This window comes from Babylonia areolata, chromosome 11 (genome assembly GCF_041734735.1).
Source record: "Babylonia areolata isolate BAREFJ2019XMU chromosome 11, ASM4173473v1, whole genome shotgun sequence".
Classification (NCBI taxonomy): domain Eukaryota; kingdom Metazoa; phylum Mollusca; class Gastropoda; order Neogastropoda; family Buccinidae; genus Babylonia; species Babylonia areolata.
Window position 1 is genome coordinate 40,052,026 of NC_134886.1, and position 13,765 is coordinate 40,065,790.

The following is a 13,765-nucleotide window of genomic DNA, read 5'->3' on the forward strand; positions in this document are numbered from 1 at the left end:
GGATGGGCACAAAAGAATTAAAAAAAAGAAAAAAGAAAAAAAAGCCAAATTATATTCAAACTGAATTTACTGTTACATTTATTTTTTTTTTTTTTATTCTCTAAACTTCGCACTTTGATCTGATATTCTGACACACCATCAAGAGCAGTCATTTTTATCATTTTTTGTTCAAACAGGAACTTCTTTTGCTAAGCATGGAAGTTATATTTCTGGTGCATGTCTTTGGTGCAGATAGTAAAAAAGGGAAATTAATCTGTAATTAATGCTAGGGGGGTTAATTTGCTTTAAATTGATCTTTCTCATCTTAAATATTACATTTTGAAATTATACGCAATACATAAAAAGCTTGTGTATTTTACTCTCAGTGTACAGGGCTTTCACTATGTTCATTCACCCAAGTGGTCTTTTTCGGAAAATACTAAAATCAATACTACGAGTGGACTTTACAGATCTATTGACTGACCCCTGAAGGTCATAGGCAAAAATCAATTGCGTACACATATTTATACATATTCAAAGCGCGTGCTCATATTCCTCGCGAACCGAACGACGCCATGTTGTTTCAAGTTGTTAACCTGCCCGTTTAAACCTATATTCAATTGACAATACACGATAATTACACGTGATGGAAAGTTGGAGAAGGAGACCGTTAAATATTTATTCAGAAAAAGATTTGTGAACGCCTCATCACTTACTGGATTATGCCCCAAACTGCCATAAAAAATATCAACAAAATCAGTCGGAATTCAAAGTTTAAAATAATAAACCATGAGAGTTAATACCCTTGATGAAACGTAAAAACTTCCAGTCTTGACTTTTCTCAAAATGAAGGCCTTTTCACTTCATACGACGGTTAGAAGTACTTGTACTTGGCTCTACATGTTATTAGTTTAACAAAATACTCAATTTTCATATCAACTTTAAAACTATAAAACTAGAATGAACATAAATGAGAAATTGAATCGACCATGTTGTACATTCCCGGCAGGTGTAACTAAACTTGTACATTTATCTAGATCCAGGAAAGGCAAAGAGTGAGAGAGAGAGAGAGAGAGAGAGAGAGAGAGAGAGAGAGAGAGAGAGAGAGAGAGAGAGAGAGAGTGCGCACGGAACTCGCGACAGAGAGAAAGAATATACAGACATGTGGACAGATAGACAGAGACACACAGAGAGAAAGAGAGAGAAAGACAGAAACAGAAGCATGACAGAGACAGTCACAGGCCGACAGACAGACACAGAGACACAGACACACACAGACTTACAGACACACACAGACACAGTCACACACACACAGACACACAGACACACAGACACACACACACACACACACACACACACACACACACACACACACACACACACACACATGCACGAGAGACGTTTTGGACGCTTTGACACTTTAATGTCATTGGCCTTGAGGTCCTTGTGACATGGGTGAATGCGTCAACATGCTTTTATTGTATAACAAACCATTATCGTAAATGAATGAAAAGGTGAAAGCTAACGATGAAGCAAAACAAAGTTCCTTCTTTGAAGAAAAGAAAAAAAATAAGAAAAAAAATATATACAACAAAACCTAAACCTGAGGTCACATTGAGAAGCACAGAAAAAGAACAAGGGTGCAGAAATTCAGGTTCAGAAAGACAGATACAAAGCAAACAACAACAACAACAAATGCGAACAACACTCACCCACAGCTTGCAAAATGCGGTCCTTCATCACTTCAATGTTCGCATGTCCCACCACTCCCATGCTGTGACCGTAAACGCCTTGGTTGGACTCCCCATAGGAAAAGTGACTAAGCGGCTCCATGGTGTGCTCTTACCTCCTAATGTGACGAGATGGTTCACTGGAAATATATATATTACACATGGCTATATATTCAGTCACAGGCTTCTATTCATACCAACACGTCTGCCATTGTTTTATTGGCGGGAAACTGGCTGCAGCTGTCGAGCTCTGTTACATTGTGGGGATGGTAAAACAAAACAAAACACAAGCATATTCAATGAACGACACTAAAAAAACAAACAAAAAGATGCTTGGTCTTTGTTCCTGGTCCATGAGCTACTTCATAAACTGTTCTGTTACGTCTAATTAATGCTTAGTTTTTGTTTCTGGTTCATGTTCTTCGCATTAAATTATGTTCCGTATATTATGAAGAATAATATTATTGTTCACATATCCCTTCATTAGGGGCCATGGCCTGTAATAAATAAACCATCTCTCTCTCTCTCTCTCTCTCTCTCTCTCTTTAGTTTTAACAATATTCTTTTCTTCTTTTTTGTGGGGGGGGGGGGGGTGGGGGGGGGGTTTCGGATAACAATAAGTGTAATTTACGGGAGTTTGGGCGGTTTCTATAATAATTATCTAGGTAAATACTTTTGTCTGTCACTTTCAAAGAAAGGACACACAAACAAATAGTGAAACTCATCAGCAATGTCGTTTATGGAACATTCATCACAGATTCTTTTGTTTCTTGGTAAATTGTTGAAGTGCTGACTATTAACAGGCAAAGCATTATTGGTTGTCCAAAACGTAACTGACTGGATAACACAGTTATATGGCAACACAGTAAAGTAAGCATCTTGACCAAAATTTGGCTTAAACATCCTACAATTAATATACATATTATCATTACCTATATGTCTATACCAGTCTTGCAAAAACTGATCTTTTAAACAATATTCAACCTTCTCTTTGAACCAAGCGAGATGTACTTGAAGACTGTGCGGGACACAGGGTAATAAACATTACACATGGCTATCCTCCTACTTCATTGTGGTGTCGTTCTGTTGACTGATTTTTTCCCCGTCTGAAACACAATTTACTTTTGAAAGAGAAAAACAGACTACATTTTCATCTCCAGCTTTTATATCAGAATGTCTTTTTTTTTCGTATAAAAAGACTAATCTTTAAATCACGTCACTGTTCATTTTCCACTTCCTGAGACATGTACTTAGTTCCAAAGCCAGATTGTCTTTACCTAATTCTATTTCTAATGACAAGATAACATAAGCCTGTTTGCACAAAGCTTCAATAGTTTAAAAAAAAACTCATAAAAGGTCCCAAATACAATGGATATCTACCCATATGATAGTGGACTCGATGAAACAATCGATGCATTTAGAAAACGTTTGATTGCACAGTTACGCACTTTCATTTATGAATTTACCTTCAGACTTCGATTGCATATGAAAGAAAAGGTTCACTTTGTGTGTCAAAGTACTTTTTCTCTTTTCTAGAAGAAACAGCAGAGTTTTCCACTGCAATCTGACATGAGTCAGCAATCACGTTCTTCAATTCAAAGATGTATTAGTACAATGGTTTTGCATCTTTGTCTGCATCTGTGTCCTCCATCCATGCTTCTTGAAGCAATACGACAGGACCACGAACTTGACGTCCAAATTAAAGTTCAAATAGGGAAAACCTGGTGCTTTCTTATGGCAACTCACGACTGCGAATAGCAATGCTGGCAAAATTCTATGCCATGCCTTCGGTTGGGAACGCACCACTTTCTTGAGCATCACTTTTGGTGTGCCATGAAATCTTTCTGCATATCCATTTGCATGAAGGTGATAGGGCGATGTCCTGGTTCCTGTTGACCCACAAAGTTTGTAGAACTGCTTCATGAGATCAGAGGTGAAATGTGTACCTTGAAAAGGTCTCCTTGGGAAAACCCAATCTGAAAAAATAGAAAGGATTGCCTCAGCAACAGAAATAGTTGAGATATCTTATTCCCCAACATCAACAGTGACACCTGGCTAGTAGAACTTGTTCAGTAGTCTGACAGAGTACGTCTAGCTCCACAATTACCTTATAATTGTAGATCGTGTAAATGTCTGAACAGTAGGTCTTAGTGTAGCTGGGACAACTACTTGATCGTAGTTACACCATTCTTGACAAATCGTCGACAGAGAACACCATCTGAGAAATAGTAGTAGTACGAAGTACTCTTTACTTTCTTGACTTCTCCGAACGATGCTAGAAGAAAGCATGACCTCAGTGGTTGATCTTTCTACTGCAAAGCAATCAGATGTGCACGAGTGATTTTGAGATCAACAACATCAGATAACCCTTAAAGGAAGGAGAACCCACAGAAACCTTTGCCAAAGGAAATTCCTCAACTCGACCACCAAATGAAACGCATTTCACATACCCATCCAACAACTGATCTGACTGTATCAGACATTTTCGTACACCACAAACAGAAGCTCCAGTATCTATAGGAAAAGAGCAAGTGGTTTGATTCACTGATCCCGATTCCAGGCGTAAACGACCTGTGAACCCTTCTGCGATCGAGCAAGCAACCTCTGACTGAATGACTGATGTAGCCAAACCTGCTTATACTTCCTTGGTGAGTGATTTCCCCGATTTTGCTGATGAGAAGGAGTATATCCAACACTTGCTAACAATGGAGACTGAGACTTACGGAACATACTTCTGTTGTGTGCCCCTCTGTATGCTTCAGCATCCTTCATCATTTTGTCAAACGAAAGAGTACCCTTTTCTGAAATGAAAGCAGCAACATCAAATGAAACACTCTCGAGGAATTGTTAGCCAGTCTCAAGTCTCGTAATGTGTCAATCCTTTCAACAGCCGACAAAGTGACCCAGCGATCGAATAGTCGCTGTAATTCAATAAAGTATTAATTGTCCCAACTGCTGTTGGTTTTACTTCACAGAAGTGTTTTCGGAAACTTTCTGGAGTACACTGAAACTTTCTCAACAAAGCTTGGACAAGATCTTCATACTTTACTACACCTACTTTGTCTGATAAACTGTGATAGAGAATGAGAGCGGGGCCTTCCAGCAAAGCAGAAAGGTACATTACCCAGTTGTCCCTATTCCATCCACATGCTTTGGTATGTGCTTCAAAGCAATAGATGTAGGAGTCAGTATCACCAGTCTTGTCTTTGAAATGTGAAGTTTTGGATATTTTGGATAATAAGATCCATATCCACTGCTGTTTCCATCCTTTTCCTAATGTTCGCCTTCTTTGAGTGAGGCTCCAGCATCTATTTCTAGCCTTACTCTTTGAGACTGGTCTCATCTCTTCTCTCATCCCCCCTCCTCAGTGCAGATGGGAATACCTTGATCACCGAGAAGGAGAAAATTCTCGAACGCTGGGCTGAGCACTTCAACAGTGTCTTAAATCGCCCTTCCTCCATAAATGATGAAGCCATAGACCGTCTCCCACAAGTCCCCATCAACGAAGCACTGGACGATCCGCCAACACTTCTTAAGACCCAGAAAGCAATTCGTCTGCTATCCAGTGGCAAAGCACCTGGCTCAGACTCCATACCAGCAGAGGTCTACAAGGATGGAGGCACTGTGCTGACTGAGAAGCTCCATCAGCTGTACTCACTCATGTGGAAAGAAGAGACGATCCCCCAGGATTTCAAAGATGCATCTATCATTCACTTGTACAAGCGAAAGGGGAACTGGTAAGCCTGTGATAACCATCGGGGCATTTCCTTGCTCTCTATCGCAGGCAAGATACTTGCCAGGATCTTACTAAACCGCCTCACAGCACACCTTGACCAAACACCTATCAAACATCATCATTCTTCAAATCAAAATAGAATCTCCAAAAAATAACCTTTTCGTCTCTTGGGCAGCTTCTTTTCCAAGTTCACATCCACCAAAAAATGAATGTATATGCATAATATATACTTATATATATATATATATATATATATATATATATATATATATATATATATATATATATATATATATATACTTATTTCTTCCTTCACTGTCTACATTTCTCACACCATACTCATTAGGGATTATTTCATCACTTTGCTTAATCATCCACCACAGAAAACTTAATCTCCTCTGCTTCCAAATTTAGCAGGTAATTATAAAGTCTTTCAAATTATGCCTTAATGCCCTCTGCAGTACAGGCAAGTTCAAAGGCTTTCTTTACGCATTCTTAGCGCCCTCTACAAAGCTGGTAATTTTACAAGGCTTTCATTTCAGTAGTGCAGGTAAATGTAAAGGCTAGTTATTTCTCACTGCCCCGTTCATGAGGAAGAATGAAGGTGGAACAGAGCCTCGCACATCAGTGTTCAGCTCGCCAGTGGCCCAACCGCCATAATTACGCCCGTCCAGTCCTCTCCACTGAATACATATTTACAACCATAAGTTTCCCACGAACTGGAAATATGCTACCTTCACTGAGTTTCTGCTCCCCGTCAGCTTCAACCTGTTTTGTGACGAAGCAAAATTTTTGTTACCTATGACGACACTCCCCTCTCCAATGGAGAAAAAACACCAAACCGCCCTGTTAAGCTCAGAACACGAAACCAACATCTCCAACTTGATTTCCAAAGCATATTCACAATGTTTCTTTGACCAAACCCAATATCAGAAAGCTGAAAGATTCTTTAATTCAACCGAAACATATTTACGCCTTCGTCACAACATGTGCCCACTTATTCTAAAATACATAATGTTATTTTTTTGTCTAAATTGACTGTTAAACCAAAAACGACCTGCTTCTTCTTTCAAAGCATTTATAGATTTGTAAACACATAACAGTTCCAGACAGAAGAATAACATTGTCTTCAATAGCACAAGAACATTTAGATTGCCCCCGTGATTAACTCATTTCCATGTTTTTATATGATATTGTTCTAGACCGAAACTTTTGACGTACCATTCAAAAAAGAAAAGAAAGTGTTTTTAATCCCAAGCTGCTTCTTTGCAAATTGACAGGAGTTTCCATCCAGTTCATCTGTCACATATATATGATATATGCATATGGTTCCTTAAACCATACAGTCTTAGACGAAATGCATATTATTCCTTTATCTACTTTGTCTTATACGAAACATAATTCAAATCGAGACTGGACACTGAAATGTTTAAAGCCATTAGCTGTATAGCTCTAATGACATGGGGGTGCAAATTAGAATAAAAATAGTGCAAAATAATTAGATAAAACGGACCAGAAAAGAGAAACGGATTGGGAGTAAAATTTGACACTTTATACTGTCTGTCGCGTGCGACAGTGTAGTGTTGAAAAAAAAAGGAAATTTTGGTCAATTTGACCACTCGAAAACGTCATGATGAGTGTGTGTTCCTTCCCTCCCTCTAGTCAGCTCAGGTTGATGTTTTCTTTTTCTCGTGCATGCATATCTGCCCGTTGTTTAGTTCAGCTACAGGTTTGGCAAGGACAACTCACACGGAATCTACCTCGACGGGTCAGATCAACTGGGGAAGAACAGTGTGTTTTACAAACTTCGCGCCAACGGCAGAGTTTCACTTCAACTTGACTCTAAACACGGACCTGTTGTCCAACGACTTTGTGGTGGAGTACTGGGGCGGAAACGGAAGCGTGCATCGCAGCAAGGAATTGTGGGACTGGGATTATTCCGGAACGAGCAGGGGGCCAACGCTCACCAACGCCGCACTAGCAACTGTGTTGGGCTGCTCCTGCTCCATTCATTTTGGAGTGAGGAGGTTTTTGCCGATTCGGTTCGGGTTTGGGGCCTCCAGTGCCACTACGTTTCCTGGCTCCGTGTCCGACCAGGAGGTCTGGAACTACGTTCTAGTTCCAGGGATTTAATCTCCCTTATGTTTTTTTTTTTTCCTCACGAGCTCTTGAGGTGAATCAGGTTGGAAGAGTGAAGAATGCTAGTTTTGTTGTTCTATAGACAGGGAGCGGCCACTGGTATGTATTTCAGGTTTTTGGTGTTGTTGTTATTGCTGCATTTAAAATATATACTTTAATTTCAGTGCAGTATGGCCCCGCCAATCCTTGTGGATTCAGATTTATGCACACATATTCTGTTATTGGTTTTTTTGTGGTTTTTTTTTGTAAACAGTTGTATTAAGGCATTCAGCTGTACGTGTGAATGTGTGTGAAACCCCTCTGTGTGTCTGCTTTAGCACATGCATTGTTTTTCTTGTGCTTGACTCTTGACTCGAGTCTCTTTACAGCTCCGAAGAGTGTTCCGACGAGTCCTGCACGTTCCCCGGGTGTTAAGGTCGTCTTGGACTCAAGCAATCCACCTTCCCCAGCCTCCGCCGTTGTCCTGGGCACCCGCAGCCTCCCCTGTGCCTGTGAATTCCCTGAGACTGTCACAGGGGTGTCCCCGACGTACATGAAGATCGCCGCTTCACATGCCCTGTCCACAGAAGGACTAGGACTCTTAGTGGTCGCTGGCATCGTGGGTTGTCTGTGGCAAGGACCCTTGTGTTCAGAACCAATGCGAGCCGTACACGGACGGTAGAGGATGAGTGTGCATGTGTGAGAGCAGTGCACAAGAGGGGTGAGTGTGTGTGTTCGAGCGAATGTGATTTACTCATTTATTTTTTTTCTCATTCCCACTTATGATGTGGCGATTTGTATTAGCGGGTTAGTAAGTTTGGGGAGTGGAGGGGGGATTAAGGGAAATAGTTTAGGCCTCACTGCTGTTTCGGTTGTCAGTATATCTGTGTGAGTGAGTGAATAAAGTTTGGTATTGTGTATAAATTCTTGGTGTTGGCTGCATTTAATTGAGCGTGCGAGGATCCGGAGACCCATTTCTCTTAAATTTTCTTTTATTAGATTGCGCGGGGCCTGTCGGGTTGTAGGTGGGTCCTCAACCTCGACCGGTCACGTGACACTGTCGTTATCTGAAAAGTCTGAAAAAAGGCACTGCATACCTCTCTCACATAGGTTGTTGGTCAACAAGTCTGCCGAGTGCCAGCACAACCACATAAAACTGAAGAGAAAAACACAGATCATGTTGTGACACGACTGAAATACAAAATATTCCCGCAAAGATTGTCTGCTTCTGAATTTCTTTTTTGAATCTAGATGAGCGTAAAAACCATATGTCCAGTATAAAAACTTCATGAAGAAGGTCAAGTACATATCTTACTTCACTTCTTTTTATTCAGGTAAACACCTTTCTTTCTTTTTTTGACCGGGACTTTACCGTGTATTTCCGCTATACAGGCATATGGCTCTATCTCTCTATATATCTGTCGATTAATTAAGAAGATGAGATCGGGAGGAAAGGACACTCTTCTGGTAATTTTGGCATTCTGCATAACAAACTCCTTTATTCCAACATGTTCATAATGTCCAATGCTTGAGTTTGCAAATGATACGTTATCCCCAGACACTCATGTCGACGAGTGCTTTGTACTTTACCTTTACTCACGTTCAGACAGCGCTCGCTGAGTTTGCCACAGCTCTGAAGAGCAGACAACTTGCTATATGAAGAAAAGTCTTCGGTGTTTGAAGATAATTCAAAAGGGTGTAAACACAGACCATCCAATTAAAATATGTTTACGGCTTACGGCTGTTTGAAACTGATACTGCTTATGTCTCACTTCTGAACATTTACTTTACCCACATGAAAGTAAATTATCAATACACACACACAGACACACGAACACACACACACACACACACACACACACACACACACATACACACACTCACACACGCACGAACACACACACACACACACGGAGTTTGTGAGTGCTTGGTATCAAAGTGGAAACATGATCACATGCACACGGGGAGAGACAAATGACAAACTCTTTATTAAGTGTAAACTGGATAAACTGGAAGCTTCTTTACACCATGCTCTGTCACACACACACAAACACACGCGCGCGCGAACACACACACACAAACATACACACACACCGCGTGCGCACGAGAAAGAGAAAAACAAAATCGGTATGGACACGGTAGACAATAACAAAAAAAAAAAAAAGACAAAAAAAGACGCAAAACACCAAAATAATATGGAATGCAACTCTCTCTCTCTCTCTCTCTCTCTCTCTGCCTCTCTCTCTCACACACACCCACGGAGATGCACTTCTGGCTTTCACAAACAAACATATGTTAACAGGAGCTCAGACATTTTTCAGTAATAGTGTGTACTTGAGGCATTCCCAGGGACTGTGTGTTTGCAAGATGCATCCTGCCAGCCATACCTTTGGGTTTCCGAGCAGTATGTGGCAGTTTTTGACTCACTTGTATAAACAAAGTGAGTCTGTTTTAACCCGGTGTTCGGTTGTGTGTGTGTGTGTGTGTGTGTGTGTGTGCAATTTTTGACTCACTTGTGTAAACAAAGTGAGTCTATGTTTTAAACCGGTGTTCGGTTGTGTGTGTGTGTGTGTGTGTGTGTGTGTCCGCGTGTCCGTGGTAAACTTTAACATTGACATTTTCTCTGCAAATACTTTGTCATTTGACACCAAATTTAGCATAAAAATAGGAAACATTCAGTTCTTTCCAGTCATCTTGTTTAAAACAATATTGTACCTCTGGGATGGACACAAAAAAATAATAAAAGAAGCCAAATTTTTAATTCTCTAAACTTGGCACTTTGATCTGATATTCTGACACATCAACAAGAGCAGTCATTCTTATCATTTTTTGTTCAAACAGGAACTTCTTTTGCTAAGCATGGAAGTGATGTTTATTTTGCATGTCTTTGGTGCAGATAGTAAAAAAGGGAAATTAATCTGTGATTAATGCTAGGGGGCTTAATTTGCCTTAAACTGATCCATCTCATCTTAAACATTACATTTTGAAATTATACTCAGTATATAAAAAGCTTGTGTGTTTTACTATCAGTGTACAGGGCTTTCACTATATTCATTCGCCCAAGTGGTCTTTTTCGGAAAATACTAAAATCAATACGACGAGTGGACTTTATAGATCTATTGGCTGAGCCCTGAAGGTCATGGGCAAAAATCAATTGCATACACATATTTATACATATTCAAAGCGCGTGCTCATATTCTTCGCGAACCGAACGACGCCATGTTGTTTCAAGTTGTTGACCTGCCCATTCATTCCTATATTCAATCGACAATACACGATAACATGTGATGGAAAGTTGGAGAAGGAGACCGAAAATATTTATTCAGAGAAAGATTTGTTAACGGCTCATCACTTACTGGATTATGCCCCAAACTGTCATAAAAATATCTACAGAATCAGTCGGAATTCACAGTTAAAAATTGTAAACCATGAGAGTTAATACCCTTGAATTACTGAAACGTAAAAATTTCCAGTCTTGACTTTTCTCAAAATGAAGGCCTTTTCACTTCATACGACGTTTAAAAGTACTTGTACTTGGCTCTACATGTTATTAGTTTAACAAAACACTCAATTTTCATATCAGCTTTAAAACTATAAAACTGGAATGAACATAAAAGAGAAATTGAATCGACCGTGTCAACGCGGTGTAACTAAACTTGTACATCTATCCAGATCCAGAGAAAACGGCTAAATGTTTCAGTGTGATTGCGGCGATAGCCACGACTCCTTTACCGCGGACTTAAACAGAATTTTTAATTGCCCTCAAAGATTTTTTTAATGCCCAAGATACACCAGAATAACATGATTTAAACAGTGTTCTCACTGTGGATTCCGCAATCGATTTATCGCCCTTTAAAAAAGCATGTTTGAATGTTGTATTTTTGAACATCAGTTAAGAAGCCAGGATAGTGTAATTGGTAAGACAGTTTCTTCTCACCCGAACACGCGGGGTTCGAATCTGCCGTCAGGACTTTTTTTTTTCTTTTAACCCGAAGCTCATAATAACAAATACAGAACACATTTTAACGATTATATATATTTTTTAAAGTGTATCACAAGTGCGTCTTGAAGGCCTTGCCTCTCTTGTTTTGTTTGTGTTCATGCAGTTTATGCATCTTCGTGTTCTGAAAAAGTTGGTACTATTCTGTCGGACATTGAGGATTCTGACGTGGTAAGATTGTGGTGATCCTCTCTCTGTTCTTCTATGGACTTTTACTTCAAAGATGAGGTGACGTTGAACTGAACCCTGGACCTGGACCCAGCAACAGAGCGGACAGCCTGAGGCAGACACGACTGTCGTGCACCTGCGGGACGTCAGTGGCAACCAACTCTCCTCCAAGCTGGTCATTACCTGAGCCAACTGTGAAAGACCTCATGTCGTGTCTTAAGGTTCTGAACTGTAAGTTCGATGGAATGAAAGAGGATATGAATGGGATGAAAGACGACATGAAGGACATGAAGGCGGTCTCAGAACTCAGGCGTGTCTGAAAGAACAGAACGGTAGACTGATTGAAGAGGTTGTGCGCTTGGAGCAAAAGACAGACGATTTAGAAAACCGCTCCAAAAGAAACAATGTTATTTTCCATGGCATTACCCGTAGAGACAATGAAACCAAAGAAGACTTGACGGTCGGATCCGGGACCTCATTACTGACACTCTTGAACTCTCCACGGACATTCAGTTTGACAGGCTCCACCGACTGAACAAAAAAAACAGACTTTCCGATCATTGGTTGCTGCACCCTCTACGAGGACAAGGAGGCACTGCTTGGTGCCAAGCGTAAACTGCGGGGAACTGGAATCTTTATTGGGGAGGATTTTTCTAAGAGGGTCAGAGACATTAGGAAAAAGCTTGTTCACACTTGAAGGAGGCCAAGAAAAACAACAAGAAAGCATTATGTTTTTGTTTGTTTGTTTGTTTGTTTTTTGTGGGTTTTTTTTATCATTTGATAATTAAGGGGAGAAAGTTTTATTTGGACCATGATGCTAAACTGAAAGCGGCAACTTAGGAAAACGGCCGGCCTGTTCATGAAAAACTGTTGATACCCCACACTAGCGACGTAAATGTCCATCGTGAATTAAATGAAGAGGGAACATATAACGGTTTGACACGGTTTTCCGTCCAGTCTTCTGATGAAAACTCACGTGCAGGTCGAGCCATAGCCAGTGACACTGATTCATTGGTGTCAGGCTATCGCCGCAGTGCTTACGCAAGCAGTGTCATTTATGCACGGAAGAATTATTCCCACATGCACGTGAACAAGTCAGTGACAAATACAGTGACAGCAAATGATAAAAACGATGTTAACAAGACGTTAAGTGTTTGCGAAGATACCTTTGATGTGAACGATGATTTTATTATCCCCGTAATTAAGCAATATTCACGTATTTCCACGAACCATAATTCTTTAGCTTACAGTTCAGATTTTGGCCAAAACAGATGTGATCTATTCAATGAAAATTTATGTGAGAATGCTCAAATGGGCATGAGAGGTGGTCGACATGTTAATGACATGGAGGTGAACGGGAAACGCGTATCGTTTTTACACTGGAATGCCAATGGTTTGATTTCGAAACTTTTTGACAATAATTATGGTTCGTATGTCTCGTCTTTTGATATTATATGTCTTGTTGAAACATTTGTTGAGAAGTTGCAGTCAACTGCTTTCAGAAATCACCAAGTCTTCTGTAAGCCTGCCGTTCAGTTAACAAAACAATGGCGTCGTTCAGGAGGTATTATATGCTTGATTAAAAAATAGTTTTTACCATATGTTCAAGAGGTGTATACTGATAACAGAAACTCTATTATGATCTTGATTTGTAAAAACCTTCTTGGTTTGTCAAAAAAATGTTTTGTACGTTTGTGTTTATGTTCCACCAGAAAACTCACCATATTATTCCTTTTTCGATATTGGTAATGGTATATGTGATTTAAAGGATTGTATTACAGATGCATTACTCTCTATTCATGATATTCATTTACTTTTGTCTGGGGATCTCAGTGGTACAACGTCTAATATTTCTCAATAGTTTTTTGTTAATGAAACTGTTTATGACTTTGAAGTAAATTGCAAGCAAGACTGTTTCATTAGATGGTCTGAGGACAATAGCTTGAATAAAGATATGGAAAATGTTTATTATGTGTACAGCACTGGGCTTGTGTATATTAAATGGTGTATGTAATGGTGACCTTTAGGGTAATT

The 13,765-nt window shown here is 39.9% G+C and overlaps 1 protein-coding gene across 1 annotated transcript in view; it reads right to left on the reverse strand.

The window, feature by feature from the left end:
* Positions 1–1,838, reverse strand: part of LOC143287405 (uncharacterized) — a 16,595-nt gene extending 14,757 nt beyond the window's left edge. The window contains exon 1 of the mRNA XM_076595382.1: positions 1,692–1,838. Coding sequence (XP_076451497.1) covers positions 1,692–1,812 — 121 coding nt within the window. The 5' untranslated portion in view covers positions 1,813–1,838. The remainder of the gene's footprint in view (positions 1–1,691) is intronic.
* Between the last annotated feature and the right edge of the window lie 11,927 nt (positions 1,839–13,765).